General features: G+C 41.3%; 1 protein-coding gene across 1 annotated transcript; it reads right to left on the bottom strand.

Moving 5' to 3' along the window:
* Positions 1-1,050: 1,050 nt before the first annotated feature.
* ttll1 (tubulin tyrosine ligase-like family, member 1) lies at positions 1,051-17,454 on the bottom strand. Its single transcript, XM_060903127.1, has 10 exons — positions 17,209-17,454; positions 16,921-17,126; positions 14,385-14,593; positions 14,121-14,301; positions 11,393-11,530; positions 11,184-11,292; positions 9,973-10,116; positions 6,180-6,266; positions 2,466-2,629; positions 1,051-1,757 (listed from the first exon to the last, which is right to left on the bottom strand). Exons 2-10 carry the CDS (start codon positions 17,034-17,036, stop codon positions 1,631-1,633), a joined length of 1,275 nt encoding a protein of 424 aa, XP_060759110.1. The 5' UTR covers positions 17,037-17,126; positions 17,209-17,454; the 3' UTR covers positions 1,051-1,630.
* Between the last annotated feature and the right edge of the window lie 1,568 nt (positions 17,455-19,022).

Here is a 19,022-nt window from a genome sequence, read left to right as displayed (position 1 = left end):
CACATTTCTTTGAATGGAAATACCATGTGTTCAAAACCAGACTTCAAAAATATTCTTTGGTTATGTGGCCTGTTAGTGGTTTCATGTAGGTTCTGAAACTTTGTATCATGCTTTTGAAGAAGTTGTTCACAAATTCGTGTTAGTGTTAAATAAAAACAGGTGCAGCAGAACACTGGGAGGTGTTGAAAATAGCAGCAGTTGGGTGTGTTACATTTGTAGTCCTTTCTCTGTCTCCTAATTCAAATCAGGCTTGTCTAATAGCTATAAGTTTGGTTCAAAGGTAATAGTGATATTGTTGATGTTGTAATCAGGTAATTTTAGTTTGATAAATATACTTTATTGATCCCAAGCTGGGACATTATGTTACAGCAGCAAGTTATCAGATATGTGAAAAGAAAAAGACACACCGGATACCATAAAATATAACTGAAAAAAAAAATCCCAAGAACAAGCTGACTATACAATATACAGATAAAAACATAACCATAAAAAAAAATCCATCCATCACCGCTTATCCTGTGCAGGGTCGCAGGCAAGCTGGAGCCTATCCCAGCTGACTATGGGCGAGAGGCAGGGTACACCCTGGACAAGTCGCCAGATAATCACAGGGCTATATATAAAATGTGTGTGTGTGTTTTGTACAGGTGAATGTGCATTAATAGTGCTAAAAATAAGCATTGTGATGAATGAAAATAAAAACTGTGCAAAAGTGGCAGTATTGAACGGAAGATAAATACATGAAAACAAACTCTAAAAAGTGCAAAGGGTTTTTTTTTTTGCAGCAGCTCACTTTGCATCTTGATCCCATGCAATGAACAGTATCACCACACCCACTATTTATCTTTAAGCCTTAAAAAGGACAATAATGTGGAAAACAAAGTTATTTGGAAACCACAAATAACTTGCTTTATGGCTAGTGCAGATCATATTCACATTTGTGTTAATTTTATTACAATTTCAACATCACAATATCTGATGACTGAGTGGCACAGATGTTAATGTGACCTTGCTCAGTGTCATGAAATAAAACCAGCCAAGACACAGAGCAGAGACATTTTGGACAGTTTATTCCATCACTGTCTCCACCTTCTCAAAACCATTTTCAGGACTTCATCTTTACAAGCAGGCTGCATTACTGGCCAGATTTTACATCATGTTTTGCAAAATCTTTCTTCTGTCTTCATATTCAGAAGACAATACTGAAGACACTTTTCCATAAATACATTAGTACATATTTTTAAGTACATTGCATAAACAATAAATAAGTGACATAAAAAAGTGACAGTGACATTTCATATAAAATACCAAGAAACACTGTTTCCATAACAGTTTAACTAGTTTTATGTGAAAGTGTTATGATTTTTCCTGCTTTTTATCACTTATTTATTTAATTTTTCCTTCTCACGTTCTTTTTAATTGTGAGAACTGTCAAAAAAAAAAATCCTAAAACTTCTCATGCAACAAAAGTGACTCTTCTGTCTCTCTTGGTCTTCCCTGTAGTCTTAAGATCATGCAGGAATGTACACGTAAATTCTCTCATATTTCCCATTCAAATCTTCCACGTTGCCACAGTACATCTCTGCTTCATACGGAGGAAATAAAAGTCAGCTCTGTGGTTAGGATTGTGATCTCACTTCCAGGTGGCTGTGACTGGACGCACACAGCCAGATTTTGTGCTCTTTGTCCCGAGTGACTGACCCGAGCGACTCCGGAGGTCACGATCTGTATTCTCACTCATAGCCTGTTCCTCATCGTAACTGAGAGAAACAGAGAAGTGTAAACACAGATGTGAACAGCATGTGGTATACATACATGTTTCACATAGAAGTATTATATATATAGACTGGTGACAAATTAGGAGGAAAATGCTGGCTCTATTATGATGTAGGATTTTGCTGGCATGCTTTCAGTCTACTTCAGTACGCTAGAGGCACCGGAAATTAATACAGTGTAATTAATACAATTTTAAAAAAACAGTCACTGGAAATTAATACAATCAATCTTTCTGAATGATCAAGTTTAATCTATATGAAGTCATCGATCATGGGACTCCATGCACATACACACACTCGTTCTCACCCAAGGACGACTTAGAGTAGCTAATTGACTTACTTGCATGTTTTTGAGAGATGGGAAGAAACTGGATGTGAAACTCCACACAGGCAGTAACTTAAGCTCAGGATCAAACCAGGGGCCACTATTTGCTGTGCCACAGTGATATCCTGTATATAGGCACTCCTTCTATAGAACTCCTGATACTTATTCTCAACTTTCTCATACAGCTATGTGATTCACATCTACTGATCTACAAGCCTTCGTGCCAGAATGATCACTACTGATATTAAGGCGTTATTAAAAAAGCAAATATGCTACATTTTCTGCTTTCTGTAATCTATAATTTTACTGATGTTTGCCAGTCACTGACATGCTGTGCATCCTTATTGGTGGAAAAACCAAGTACTCACAGGACTTGGTAATTGCCAAGGGCCTCTTTAGGTGGGCTGCGGTTCCATCGGCAGTCTGGGATCTCACCATTTGGGGCAACGATATTGAGTGTGTCATTTATGAGATTGTACTTCAGAATGCGGTCATTTGCAGTACTGGAGGTGAGTGAAGGGGAGGCATTTACCTGAGAGAGAGAGAGAGAGAGAGAGAGAGAGAGAATATCTGTAAGAGTGCTGATAGGCAGGGTTTATGAGCATACTGATACAGAGGTGTTCACTCGTGTCTTCTTTAGAACCAGGCTGTTATCTGCAGGAAGTGTATTACATTACTGTGCTGCAGTGGTGGGTGTAGTCTACAAGCTTGAATGCACACATGCACACACCCTGCTTTATCTTTAGGCCCTTATACTCTAAAGCAAACCATTGGCTTCTAAGGAAAGAACCTCAGAATTTTGTCACGATAGCTGATGTAGTTACAGATAGACCGACACCGATACATCCCACATACCCACTTGTAACCCTATCTTCATGGGGTTTTCCCACTGAACGGCGTATTACTATAAATACTGTAATCATACATATAAACACTTAGTTAGGTCCATAAATATTTGGACAGAGACAACATTTTTCTAATTTTGGTTCTGTCCATTACCACAATGAATTTTGAACAAAACAATTCAGATGTAGTTGAAGTTCAGACTTTCAGTTTTAATTCAGTAGGTTGAACAAAATGATTGCATAAAAATGTGAGGAACTAAAGCATTTTTTAAACACAATCCCTTCATTTCAGGGGCTCAAAAGTAATTGGACAAATTAAATAATTGTAAATAAAATGTTCATTTCTAATACTTGGTTGAAAACCCTTTGCTGGCAATGACTCCCTGAAGTCTTGAACTCATGGACATCACCAGACGCTGTGTTTCCTCTTTTTTAATGCTCTGCCAGGCCTTTACTGCAGCGGTTTTCAGTTGCTGTTTGTTTGTGGGCCTTTCTATCTGAAGTTTAGTCTTTAACAAGTGAAATGCATGCTCAATTGGGTTGAGATCAGGTGACTGACTTGGCCATTCAAGAATATTCCACTTCTTTGCTTTTATAAACTCCTGGGTTGCTTTGGCTTTATGTTTTGGGTCATTGTCCATCTGTATTATGAAACGCCGACCAATCTGTTTGGCTGCATTTGGCTGGATTTGAGCACACAGTATGTCTCTGAATACCTCAGAATTCATCCGGCTGCTTCTGTCCTGTGTCACATCATCAATAAACACTAGTGACCCAGTGCCACTGGCAGCCATGCATGCCCAAGCCATCACACTGCCTCTGCCGTGTTTTACAGATGATGTGGTATGCTTTGGATCATGAGCTGTACCACGCCTTCACCATACTTTTTTTTTCCATCATTATGGTAGAGGTTGATCTTGGTTTCATCTGTCTAAAGAATGTTCTTCCAGAACTGTGCTGGCTTTTTTAGATGTTTTTTAGCAAAGTCCAATCTAGCGTTTTTATTCTTGAGGCTTATGAGTGGCTTGCACTGTGCAGTGAACCCTCTGTATTTACTTTCATGCAGTCTTCTCTTTATGGTAGATTTGGATATTGATACGCCTACTTCCTGGAGAGTGTTGTTCACTTGGTTGGCTGTTGTGAAGGGGTTTCTCTTCACCATGGAAATTATTCTGCAATCATCCACCACTGTTGTCTTCTGTGAGTGTCCAGGTCTTTTTGCATTGATGAGTTCACCAGTGCTTTCTTTCTTTCTCAGGATGTACCAACTGTAGATTTTGCCACTCCTAATATTGTAGCAATTTCTCGGATGGTTTTTTTTTCCTGTTTTCGCAGTTTAAGGATGGCTTGTTTCACCTGCATGGAGAGCTCCTTTGACCGCATGTTTTCTTCACAGCAAAATCTTCCAAATGCAAGCACCACACCTCAAATCAACTCCAGGCCTTTTATCTGCTTAATTGAGAATGGCATAACGAAGGAATTGCCCACACCTGCCCATGAAATAGCCTTTGAGTCAATTGTCCAATTACTTTTGGTCCCTTTAAAAACAGGGTGGCACATGTTAAGGAGCTGAAACTCCTAAACCCTTCATCCAATTTTAATGTGGATACCCTCAAATGAAAGCTGAAAGTCTGGACTTTATGTCCATGTCCATTATATAACTATAACTTGAATATGTTTCAGTAAACAGGTAAAAAAACAAAATTTGTCTCAGTGTCCAAATATATGGACCTAACTGTATAAAATGCTATACCTATGCCTAAAATAAACCCTATCCTCACAAATCTCTGGAACTGAGCAAGAACTGCTTTTCAGCTTGTCTGTAGTAAAATATTTGCACATCTCAGGAGTAATAAAAGCCCGTGCATGCAGCTTGCTAAATATGAACTCTGGATAAGTGAGTTTCCGAGTTCAAAATTTTATATCACACATGTATTGTATGAGCACATTTATTTATTCCTTTGTAGAACACCAGAAGTTACAAAAAAAAAAAAGACATAAGATCTTGAATGTGGTCAAGTTATTCTAGTATTTCCGATTACAAGATTGTACTAAACCAAATACTGTATAAGATTATTGAACCTATTTCTCGACTTTTTTTTTTTGGGGGGGGGGGCACAAATTTCAAGCTGAAAATAGTCATGTTCTACTGGCAGATAGTGTCTTTCTTGAAAGAAGCAAAATTATCTGCTAGAATAAGAAAATACAAAGCTTGAAATTTCTTTTAAAAACTAATGATTAATATTTCTTGAATCTGCTTATATTCAAAATATTTTTACTTAATGTTTTCCTACATTTTATGATTTTATGCAATATTTTATATCAAGGGCGGCACGGTGGTGTAGTGGTTAGCGCTGTCGCCTCACAGCAAGAAGGTCCTGGGTTCGAGCCCCGGGGCCGGCGAGGGCCTTTCTGTGTGGAGTTTGCATGTTCTCCCCGTGTCCGCGTGGGTTTCCTCCGGGTGCTCCGGTTTCCCCCACAGTCCAAAGACATGCAGGTTAGGTTAACTGGTGACTCTAAATTGACCGTAGGTGTGAATGTGAGTGTGAATGGTTGTCTGTGTCTATGTGTCAGCCCTGTGATGACCTGGCGACTTGTCCAGGGTGTACCCCGCCTTTCGCCCGTAGTCAGCTGAGATAGGCTCCAGCTTGCCTGCGACCCTGTAGAAGGATAAAGCGGCTACAGATAATGAGATGAGATGAGACAAGATCTTGCTGATATTCAAGATATTCTGAAATAATATCTTGCCTATATTCATAAAATTTTTTACTTGGTATAATATTTTTCTGTGAACTGTAGGCCAAAAATTGAATATGTGCACAAAGGTGGCTCATGATATATCATCAACATCACCCTTGAGATAGCAAAAAAGATCAATTCAATGGAAGTTGTCACTGCGAATCCAGAATGAAATAAAACTACCGACAAATAAGGCAAATCAACCCAGCTCCAGATGTAAAACTAATGGCGTCAAAACAGCAAGTCAGTAAACCTTATGAGGTCATGGTGGTCATATTAATGAGTAAATTATCAAATGGCAGTGAAACAAACATACATTATATCTTATTCATGTATTATCTCCCATGAGGCAAGAAAAATTTGATTTTTTGTCCTTTTCTGCACAACTCTGTGTAGTTCTGACACATGCACAAATAAATCAAATGACTCTTTGGACGAGTGTATTTTAGGAAAACACAAGGTCAGTCTAAGTTACAATAGTCTGGACACAATACTCACCTCTATAAGCCACGGCTTCAGCTTGTCATCAATAATGATGTCATAGCCGTAGCACTCGAAGCAGTGTTTGTCGTTGATCATAACAGGCTGTGAGAGACAGGAAACAAAGGAAGCATTGGGTAAAAAGTGTGTGTTTTGTAGTAAGAAACTGCATTAACATTACAAATAAAAAGCTGTACTTGGGCAGACACAGTGCCTCATTTTACAGTTATCACAAAGTACAGATTCAACACACAAACATTTCATAAACAAATGTATTTTTAGATTATATTTGTGGAATTTCCTGTCATGTGAATGCAGTACAAATCATGCAACTAATTTAAAGATCATGAAAGTAACAGGGGCAGCGTAGTGGTTAGCGCTGTCGCCTCACAGCAAGAAGGTACAGGTTCGAGCTCCGTGGCCGACGAGGGCCTTTCTGTGTGGAGTTTGCATGTTCTCCCCGTGTCTGCATGGCTTTCCTCCGGGTGCTCCGGTTTCCCCCACAGTCCAAAGACATGCAGGTTAGGTTAACTGGTGACTCTAAATTGACCGTAGGTGTGAATGTGAGTGTGAATGGTTGTCTGTGTCTGTGTGTCAGCCCTGTGATGACCTGGCGACTTGTCCAGGGTGTACCCCGCCTTTCGCCCGTAGTCAGCTGGGATAGGCTCCAGCTTGCCTGCGACCCTGTAGAACAGGATAAAGCGGCTAGAGATAATGAGATGAGATGAGATGATGTTACACCAAAGGACAGTTCATCTAAGGTATACATAGTATGAATCAAACTTTTGACCCTGCTACTGAGCGCTCATTGTGCTCGTATAAACGTTACAACATGTGACACTGACTGAGATACATTCATTATTAGTATTACACACTACCATTTGCTTAATCACAGAGCTGACATAGACTGAGCGCTGAAAAATGCATTTGTGTTATGAAAAAAGCTCCAGCTTGTGCCGCCTAACAATAGGAGTGTCACTATGAAAGAAGAGAGAAACAGAGCGATACGACCAACACGCTTGGTGTGTATGTGGACAGTGATGGCTTTTGCTGCTTCAGCTCACACTGGACTTGAAATTAAAGCCAGGATTATCAGGTGAAGGTGCACAGCATCAGCTTTAATGTGAAAACATTTTCAACTACAGTGTTCTCCCCAGAGCGCTTTTGCATGTCAGGGCTGACACGCTTTAATTTCATGCTGACACGCTATTTTTCTGCTCCGACAAATGCTGAAAAATCACGTCAGATTTCCACCTTGTGATGTTCAGGGCATATTTTGAAGGAAAATCAGTGATTGGGGCCAGTTTGCTGCCATGATGCACTCAGGCAGACCGGAAATACCCCTGGGAAATCCCCCAATCACAACAAACGCCTTCAATCATTTTGCTGCTGCACTGGTACCATGATGCTTCAGTGCGCGGGTGAGCACCCTTGCACTGACGTCACATTTACCTTAGCAACCGTTGCTTCCCTATGCCTGGGGGACAAGCGAACTTTGTTTACATACTGTTCACATACTGGAGCCAAGTGAAACTGTCCGGCATCTGTTGTTTGAAGAAGCAAAGGATAGATATACGTTGAAATTAGAGTTTATTAGCAGTTCTGATCAGTACAAAATTCCTCAAAACGACTGGAGTGACTATGCAGATTTGTGGCCTAGCGTTAGTATTAGCTATATGTTAGAATATACCTTCTTTTTCTCGAAGAGTCCAGACATGGAAGAACAGTCAAAAAACTACAAAAGCAAGAAAACCTTCTTTGTGTAAAGACTTTTTCCTCCCAACATCAGCTTTGGGAACAGAATGTTGCAAAAGCCAAAGCATTTACTCTCAAAGGACTCTGACCTGAACTGTGGGCTAGATGGTATTCCTGCCCTCCATGTCTCAGCAACCCCAAGACATCTAGTTACACAGCTACTTACACTATCATTTATACAGTGATGCTCATTATTGTTAAAACAATACCTGAAGTGTTATTTTTTGTAAAATACCAAAATATCTTGCTCTAGACTTTCAAACAAGATTTTATTTTAATTTTATCTAATACTGGATGGTACAATAATTATATTATTAATTAATACAATAATTACATGTACTAGTAGCAGTATTATTAATACTGGATGGTACAATAATTATATTATTAATTAATACAATAATTACATGTACTAGTAGCAGTATTATTAATACTGGATGGTACAATAATTATATTATTAATTAATACAATAATTACATGTACTAGTAGCAGTATTATTGCTCAAGCATGTTGTTTATTCTAAGGTGCTTTTGGTGTTTGAAGTATTAAGTAGGCCCAAGTATAAAGGGCATTTGTGCAGTAAATGCAGTCTGCTGGGGGTATTATTTTTTTCCTAATTACAACAGAACTTATTTAAACTTTTGGTTAGTGGTGTTCTGGCAGTGGTTCAGGTAATAAAACAGCATTATTATATAACTAGCAGGTTACTTGGGTGTTGCTCGGGTTTTGCAAAATTCTGGGTTGCCCCAGACTTCCATGTCAAATTTGGTGAAGATCAGTCAAGAAATGGTGATGTTAACCCAAGACAAACAAAAATCCAAACATCTACCACCCAGGGGCCCACCGAGGACCCCCTGAGGCCCATACATGAATTTTGTTTATACAGTATCTGCAAAATTCCGGGTCCTCCCCAGACCTACTTGCCAAATTTGGTGAAAATCCGTCAAGAAATGGCGACGTTAGCTCAAGACAAACAAACAAACTTTGCCGCTTATTATATAGAATACATTGTTGTCAGATGATGACTTTATTTATTGCTCATGTGAACCCCATGCTGCAAACCACAGCATCACAGACCTCCACTTGTAGCAACCTTTTCAACCATCTCATCTCATCTCATTATCTATAGCCACTTTATCCTGTCTACAGGGTCGCAGGCAAGCTGGAGCTTATCCCAGCTGACTACGGGTGAAAGGCGGGGTACACCCTGGACAAGTCGCCAGGTCATCACAGGGCTGACACATAGACACAGACAACCATTCACACTCACATTCACACCTACGGTCAATTTAGAGTCACCAGTTAACCTAACCTGCATGTCTTTGGACTGTGGGGGAAACCGGAGCACCCGGAGGAAACCCACGCGGACACGGGGAGAACATGCAAATTCCGCACAGAAAGGCCCTCGCTGGCCATGGGGCTCGAACCCGGACCTTCTTGCTGTGAGGCGACAGCGCTAACCACTACACCACCGTGCCGCCCTTTTCAACCATGTTAACAGTAAAAAGTGACAGTGTCAGTACCACCATAAAATGCTTCTAAAAGTCACCAGATGCCACCAAATGGGCTCTCTTTTTTTCAAAATTTTCGGGGGGAGCCCCCCCAACAGCAGGAGGGGAGCCCCCTGCATGCCTATGTACTCTCCACCCTACGAGCCACACAGGGCGGCCTGTGGCCACCCAAAAATTAGGGCTTTATTTTAATCCTGGGGAGAACACTGAACTATCTTGTGCAAGGACTGAACTCAAATGTCTGATTATAAAACTGAAATCCTGCCCACATAATCCAACCTGAAATAGCAGCTGGCTGATAAAATCATCTAAAATTAGGGATCCAAGGCATTGCTGAAATCATGCTTATGAAGCACTGACTATGTCTTTTTCAAAAGTTCTATTAGGAAAGTGTATTCATGTATGTGATGCTATTTTGACCAAAATAATTTGATCACAATACCGTTAGCTACTTCAAATCAGGATTGGCATTGGTGAAATATAAATTAATATATTTAACTGGTAAAATGCGCATGCATGCGTGCCTCTGTGTGTGTGTGTTGACTCACAGCCACAGCTTTGAGGGACTGAACCACAATCCAGTGGATCTGGTCAAAGAGACGGTTAGTGACTTCCTTTCCTCTGGTGCTCTCGAGATACAGGCGGAGGTTATTGACTGTCCATTTACCTCCATGTACAGGATTATAATCATCCTGCACAACACACAGAGGTCTTACTGTTGCACGTACATGTATTTCTGTAAGTAATAAAACATGATGGAGCATGCTCTTATCGGAAAATAATGAACGGCAGGGTGGTGTGATGAGACTTATTACAAGGTGACGTTGATTATTTCCCTAAAAACAGCACAGTCTGAACTCACTTATTCCTCTTATACCACATCGATTTGATTGATAATGATTACAGTTTTGCATTAATTAAACAATGACACCACACTTTTCATCCATTTATAGTTACATTTCATGTTACAGAATGTCACATAAAACACGTTAGTTCCTGTTGTCAGATTCGTAATCACAGCTAGAAACAAAGCATTAGCCACTCACCAGCCTCTCTTGTTTTCCCTCCTCGCTCTCTCTTTTGAATTTAATAAAACAAAATCTACAAAGTCTTTCCTGTGTCAGAAACTTTAAAGGAACATCTTTAACTCTGTTACAAAGCGCTGTCACTGGAGCTTCCTTTACAAAATGCTAAATAATCACCGAACAGAAAACTTCACCATATTACTTCCACGGGTTTCAAAATCCGTTTGTATGAAACCTCTCCGTACATGTTGTTCTGATAGACACAAAGTCTTAGATCGAGGGTATTTATAGTATACAAACCTTGCAGACAGCACTATTGTCGGAGCCGTGGTGCGATAGAAAATTAATCATTACCTTCTAACCTTTCAGAAGTGAGCAGTGTTCACCAATGCTGTGGTGTAATTATTTAAAAAACACTAAGTCATGATATTGTGGCATAAGCAAAAATACAGTGAGGCTTTAACATACCTGTAATCTAGTATAAGCGTATAATTACAATAAGCAATAAATTTATAATGAATTTTCCCTCTAAAAGACTCCCAACAAAGACAAGAGATGGAGATAAAGTAATACAAAACATACAAGCTAATGTTTGAAGGATTCTTCCAAAGCATGGAAATTTTCTTTTATAACTTTTTTTAAATTCTCTGGACAGGCACACTAAAAAATGACCAAATAGGAGTAAACATACACATACAAACACAGACACCGTTTCCTCTTGACATGATACTCACCCCATGTTTCTGGATTGCCACATTTGTCAGATGCACAAACATGTTGTCCAGTTCACTGGTACTGGGAGTGTACTTAACAGTGCAAAACCGACAAAAACCAAGCTTATATCTGAAAAACCAAGAACAGCATCATCATCAATAGGTCCAGTTTTAAATAATTGTTATAAAACACTGGTTAAAGAGATTTAGGGCTCCTGATCAATGCTTACATGTAACACTTCAGAGGCCGGTAGGTTGTGACCAAAACATACAGACGCAAATCGAACTTTTTCCCACCAATCAATAAGGGATTATCGATATACAGTGAGATCACATACGCCTCCTTTCCACTGTTAGCTGCCATGAACCTGAAGAAATAAAATAGGACAGTCTCTCAACGGGGTGCAAATCAGACAACCATAATGATTTCAGGCCACAAAGGAATTGTGTAGTGTTTGTATGCAGCAACGAACAAATGTACCGATTCACATTTAACCAGAAATAAGTAGGAAAAACGAGTTAACGACCAAATGACTGAATTATCACTTTTAATTAGCCATGTTCACACACGTTCTATAGTCAAATCTAATACATTTTTAGATTTTATCTATCAAATCTAGTCTCAGTCAAACAAGATGAATGTTAATTCTCATGTGTGTGCAATAATCTTTTCTTCTTTTTTGCTATTACAGCCATTTGTCGTCTTTGTATTTGTCATCTATTGTCCTTTTTGTTACTGTATGGTACATTGTCAATGAAGGTGCAGTGTTTTTTTGTTGTTGTTTTGTGCTCATGGCACCTTACTGGAGTTGCACTCCAAATTTCGTTGTATGGTTTTTAACGATACAATGACAATAAAGGCATTCTATTCTATAATCTGTATAAACCAAATGATGAATTTTAGCATCACCCAATGCTATATACATATACTAGTGCATCTCAAAAAATTAGAATACCATGAAAAAGTTCCTTTTTTTCATAATTTAATTCAAAAAGGTAAACTTTCATATATTCTATATTCATTACATGTAAAGTGAAATATTTAAAGCCTTTTTTGTTTTAATTTTGATGATTATGGCTTATAGCTCATGAAAATCAGAAACCCAGTATCTCAAATTATTAGAATATTCCCTAAGATCAATCAAAAAAAGGATTTACAATACAGAAATGTCCAACTTCTGAAAAGTATATTCATTTATACACTCAATACTTGGTTGGGGCTCCTTTACCATGAATTACTGTATCAATGCGGTGTGGCATGGAGGTGATCAGTCTGTGGCACTGCTGAGGTGTTACTGAAGCCCAGGTTGCATTGATAGTGGCCTTCAGCATATCTGTATTTTTGGGTCAGGTGTTTCTCATCTTCCTCTTGACAATACCCCATAGATTCTCTATGGGGTTCAGGTCAGGCAAGTTGGCTGGCCAATCAAACACAGTAATATCATGGTCAGCAAACCATTTGGTAGTAGTTTTGGCACTGTGGGTAGGTGCTAAGTCCTGCTGGAAAAGGAAATCAGCATCTCCAAAAAGCTCGTCAGCAGATGGAAGCATGAAGTGCTCTAAAATCTCCTGGTAGATGGCTGTGTTGACTTTGGACTTGATAAAATACAGTGGACCAACACCAGCAGATGACATGGCACCCCAAATCATCACAGACTGTGGAAACTTCACACTGGGCTTCAAACACCTTGGATTCTGTGCCTCTCCACTCTTCCTCCAGACTCTAGAACCGTGATTTCCAAATTAAATGCAAAATGTACTTTCATCTGAAAAGAGGACTTTGGACCACTGAGCAACAGTCCATTTATTTCTCTCCTTAGCCCAGATAAGACACTTCTGACATTGTCTCTGGCTCAAGAGTAGCTTGATATTAGGAATGCGAAAGTTGTATCCCCTTTCTTGTCTGTTTGTGATGGGTCTTGATACACTGACACCAGCCTCAGTCCACTCCTTGTGAAGCTCTCCCAAGTTCTTGATCAACTTTTTTTGACAATCCTCTCAAGACTGCGGCCATCCCTGTTGCTTGTGCACCTTTTCCAGCCACCCTTTTCAGCAATGACCTTTTGTGGCTTACCCTCCTTGTGGAGGGCATCAGTGATCATCTTCTGGACAACAGTCAAGTCAGCAGTCTTCCCCATGATTGTGGTTGTGTGTACTGAACTAGACTGAGAGATACACTGTGTTCATACTGTTTTACTCAAACTCGAAATGAAATATTCTAATATTCTGAGATGGGTTTTTTTTTATGTTTTTGTACTGTATGCCATACTGATTAAAATTAAAATAGAAAAATGCTTGAAACATTTTAGTTTATGTGTAATAAGTCTATAATATATAACATTTTCACTTTCTTAAATAACTGATGGAAAATCTCATTCTCATCTCATTATCTCTAGCCGCTTTACCCTTCTACAGGGTCGCAGGCAAGCTGGAGCCTATCCCAGCTGACTACGGGCGAAAGGCGGGGTACACCCTGGACAAGTCGCCAGGTCATCACAGGGCTGACACATAGACACAGACAACCATTCACACTCACATTCACACCTACGGTCAATTTAGAGTCACCAGTTAACCTAACCTGCATGTCTTTGGACTGTGGGGGAAACCGGAGCACCCGGAGGAAACCCACGCGGACACGGGGAGAACATGCAAACTCCGCACAGAAAGGCCCTCGCCGGCCACGGGGCTTGAACCCAGACCTTCTTGTTGTGAGGCAACAGCGCTAACCACTACACCACCGTGCCGCCCCTGATGGAAAATATTGAACTTTTTCACAATATTCTAATTTTTTGAGATGCACTAGTACACATACATACATACATACATACATACATACAGTACATGCATGGCACCTTTCATCTTATATATACTGTATACTTATGTGGAAGGATGATGAATAGATATAGATCCATGCCATTTGACCTTTTTTTTTTTTTAACCTCCCCTAGTGCATCTTACGTGGAAGTGCGGCTGTCCCGTGACCATTTCTTGATCTGTGAGAGTTTGTTTATAAGGAAGATGCCTTTGCCCTGAGCCTTCCCACAAGGCTTCATAATCCATGTGCTGGACGGACTCTTACGGAATTCTTCCACAAAAAGATTGTAGTCTGCTGGAAGCATGAATGTCACCGGCACAAAATCTGTTCACAACAGACAGATAAGATGAAGCAGAGTAGCCAATTTGACAAAACAGTGGTGTGGGCATACGAGCTGTGAAGCATACCCAGGTAAACATATTTCCCATTTTCATCTTTCTCAGCAAGAGGGCTGCTCTCCTTCTCCATCTCCTTCCTGTAGCGTTTAATGTTCTTGATCATTAGATCCTTTCTGGTCAACTCATAGTGGTTTGGGAAATGATTAACCATCTGATCATCAGACAGGCGGTAACCCGTGTCTACGCTGAACACATTGCGAATAGTCTGGATGCTCATCCTGCAGAGGACACATTCAATCATGGCAAAAGGTGAGCTTTAAAGGAACAGTCCACCGTACTTCCATAATGAAATATGCTCTTATCTGAATTGAGACGAGCTGCTCCGTACCTCTCCGAGCTTTGCGCGACCTCCCAGTCAGTCAGACGCAGTCAGACGCGCTGTCACTCCTGTTAGCAATGTAGCTAGGTTCAGTATGGCCAATGGTATTTTTGGGGGCTGTAGTTAGATGCGACCAAACTCTTCCGCGTTTTTCCTGTTTACATAGGTTTATATGACCAGTGATATGAAACAAGTTCAGTTACACAAATTGAAACGTGGCGATTTTCTATGCTATGGAAAGTCCGCACTATAATGACAGGCGTACTAACACCTTCTGCGCGCTTCGGCAGCGCATTGATATCTGAGCTCTGTATCAATGCGCTGCCGAAGCGCGCAGAAGGTGTTAGTACGCCTGTCATTATAGTGCGGACTTTCCATAGCATAGAAAATCGCCACGTTTCAATTTGTGTAACTGAACTTGTTTCATATCACTGGTCATATAAACCTATGTAAACAGGAAAAACACGGAAGAGTTTGGTCGCATCTAACTACAGCCCCAAAAAATACCATTAGCCATGCTGAGCCTAGCTACATTGCTAACAGGAGTGATAGCGCGTCTGACTGCGTCTGACTGACTGGGAGGTCGCGCAAAGCTCGGACAGGTACGGAGCAGCTTGTCTCAATTCAAATAAGAGCATATTTCATTCTGGAAGTACGGTGGACTGTTCCTTTAAGGGGGGGGGGGAGGGGGAGAGTTGCATTTGATGATACAAATCACTTTAAAGGAAAAATCCACTGTGAAGAAATTGAACATTAATATTTACAAATCAACATTAATTTCAGTTGTGCAAAAGATTGACTTTATGATTAAATTCTGAGTTAACGTCTGATCTGTGTATAGCTATGCCAGTCAGAATCTTATCATTATTCCTCATCTCATCTCATTATCTCTAGCCGCTTTATCCTGTTCTACAGGGTCGCAGGCAAGCTGGAGCCTATCCCAGCTGACTACGGGCGAAAGGCGGGGTACACCCTGGACAAGTTGCCAGGTCATCACAGGGCTGACACATAGACACAGACAACCATTCACACTCACATTCACACCTACGGTCAATTTAGAGTCACCAGTTAACCTAACCTGCATGTCTTTGGACTGTGGGGGAAACCGGAGCACCCGGAGGAAACCCACACGGACACGGGGAGAACATGCAAACTCCGCACAGAAAGGCCCTCGCCGGCCACGGGGCTCGAACCCGGACCTTCTTGCTGTGAGATGACAGCGCTAACCACTACACCACCGTGCCGCCCATCATTATTCCTTATGTTTCGATTTCTGCCTCCTTTTACATTATTGTGGCACACAACCATTAACCTCTCACAGGAATAACACACTAACCAACACATTAGCACCAGAATCACTAAACACATCACAAATATTTAATCCAGTTATTTTCTATACTACTTATCCATTATGGGTTCAGGGTGACCTGAAGCCAATCCCAGCTGATATCGGGTGAGAGGCAGGGTACACCCTGGACAGGTCATCTGTCTATCATAAGGATAATACAGAAAGAAAAACAACCATTCACACTCACATGCACACTTATGGGAAATTTAGAGTGTCCAGTTGACACGTCTTTCAGCTGTGGAGGAAACTGGAGGAAACCCACGGAGGCACAGGGAGAACAAAAAAAAAAGACTTTGCCACACAGAAAGTCCCTCAGTTTACTGACAAGTTCGAACCCAGAACTTGCTTGTTATGAGGTGACAGTGCTAGTCACTGCAACGTCGTGCTACCACAAATATCTCATCTCATCTCATTATCTCTAGCCGCTTTATCCTTCTACAGGGTCGCAGGCAAGCTGGAGCCTATCCCAGCTGACTACGGGCAAAAGGCGGGGTACACCCTGGACAAGTCGCCAGGTCATCGCAGGGCTGACACATAGACACAGACAACCATTCACACTCACATTCATACCTACGGTCAATTTAGAGTCACCAGTTAACCTAACCTGCATGTCTTTGGACTGTGGGGGAAACCGGAGCACCCGGAGGAAACCCACGCGGACACGGGGAGAACATGCAAACTCCGCACAGAAAGGCCCTCGCCGGCCATGGGGCTCGAACCCAGGACCTTCTTGCTGTGAGGCGACAGCGCTAACCACTACACCACTGTGCCGCCCTGCCACAAATATGTCAATATAAATTTTATGTATGTGGACTTTTCCCTTAAATGTATAGATGCTTATATATTGATTAAAAAAAAAAAAACAACTGCTGGCTTGCCAGTAAAAGTTCCAGTCTTCAGTATCGGTCACTTGGATCCATCCTCTCTTCTCAAAGTTGTTGACCAGCACAGATTTCTCTATGTCTGTCACCCACTTCACCTTACCAGCCATCATGCCTCCTGTAGAGATGGGCAGGACCACAGGACCTTCTCCTCATTGCAGGGGGCAAAGAGGTAGCTTGCCTCCACCCATCAAGAACCAACCCTGAAGATCATGAAGAACTTAAGTAATAAACACACACACTTCTGTCATCCAGGATGCCAGGAGATTTAATCAGGACACTTACCGCTTAAGGACAGTGGAGCATCCCAACTAGCCACCTAGCAGCAGAACCAGTACGTAATGAGGTCCAAAACAGCTGAATTTAAAACAAATGTCGTCCCGTTATCCTTTTATTAAAAGTAGCTCATACCAAATTCTCAATTATTTGTCACAGCTCGGGTATTTTGTCTTTTAAACGCATTGTTCTCTAGGTGTACAATGAAATAACAACACAACACAGGTGCTTCCTGGAAGGAGGACGTCCATGGCAACGAGCCTACCGTAGTATACTTGCATCCGAAAATCCCGCCTCCCGAGCCTTATGATTGGCTGCAAATAAGACTTCCTACATCATAATTGGCTAGTCAAGTGCATACTCGCCATAAAAGAACCAGAGCAGGATGGCACTGAGTGCAGCTGGCTTTCCAAAACAAAAGTAGCCTACTTTTCTATGTACATCATAAAGGTTATGTTTCATCCAAATCTCCTTCAGGTAAAATCTTTCAGCATACTGGGAATGTAAATATGCATTTTTTGACAGACAGATGCTATTATTATAGAATACATGAGTAATACAGGATGAGAAATGTGCCACTATGCTCTGAATTAAAGATGTACAAATCTGAATTTTCATTTGAATTTCTAGTTGAATTAGATCAAACTAAAGGGCGGCACGGTGGTGTAGTGATTAGCGCTGTCACCTCACAGCAAGAAGGTCCGGGTTCGAGCTCCATGGCCAGTGAGGGCCTTTCTGTGTAGAGTTTGCATGTTCTCCCCATGGGTTTCCTCCGGGTGCTCCGGTTTCCCCCACAGTCCAAAGACATGCAGGTTAGGTTAACTGGCGACTCTAAATTGACCGTAGGTGTGAATGTAAGTGTGAATGGTTGTCTGTGTCTATGTGTCAGCCCTGTGATGACCTGGCGACTTGTCCAGGGTGTACCCCGCCTTTCAGCCGTAGTCAGCTGCGATAGGCTCCAGCTTGCCTGCGACCCTGTAGAACAGGATAAAGCGGCTAGAGATAATGAGATGAGATCAAACTAAGGTTTGAGTCCATTGTTTAATTTTGTGTGCAAGACTTCAAATTCAATTTCATAATAATGTAGAAATAGGGGGCAGCATGGTGGTGTAGTGGTTAGCGCTGTCACTTCACAGCAAGAAGGTCCAGGTTCAAGCCCCATGGCCAGCGAGGGCCTTTCTGTGCGGAGTTTGCATGTTCTCCCCGTGTCCGCGTGGGTTTCCTCCGGGTGCTCCGGTTTCCCCCACAGTCCAAAGACATGCAGGTTAGGTTAACTGGTGACTCTAAATTGACCGTAGGTGTGAGTGTGAGTGTGAATGGTTGTCTGTGTCTATGTGTCAGCCCTGTGATGACCTGGCGACTTGTCCAGGGTGTACCCCGCCTTTCGCCCGTAGTCAGCTGGGATAGGCTCCAGCTTGCCTGCAACCCTGTAGAACAGGATAAAGCGGCTAGAGGAGATGAGATGTAGAAATGGAAAAAAAAATTGCCAAAATTTGAATCCAATTTTGAAGAACTGAATTTGAAATGGATTGGGAGGGGGGAATTCTACACCTGATTATTATAAAAGTGAATTTAAAACCTTGCACACATTCAAACCATCCATCCATTATCTGTAACCGCTTATCCTGTGCACGGTTGCAAGCAAGCTGGAGCCTATCCCAGCTGACTATGCGCGAGATGCAAGGTACACCCTGGACAAGTTGTCAGATCATTGCAGGGTTGACACATAGAGACAAAACAACCATTCAAACTCAGACCTAAGGTCAATTTAGAGCCACCAATTAGCCTAACCTGTATGTCTTTGGACTGTGGGGGAAACCCAC

This window comes from Neoarius graeffei, chromosome 21 (assembly GCF_027579695.1).
Source record: "Neoarius graeffei isolate fNeoGra1 chromosome 21, fNeoGra1.pri, whole genome shotgun sequence".
Classification (NCBI taxonomy): Eukaryota; Metazoa; Chordata; class Actinopteri; order Siluriformes; family Ariidae; genus Neoarius; species Neoarius graeffei.
This window is presented reverse-complemented; position numbering and strand designations above follow the sequence as displayed.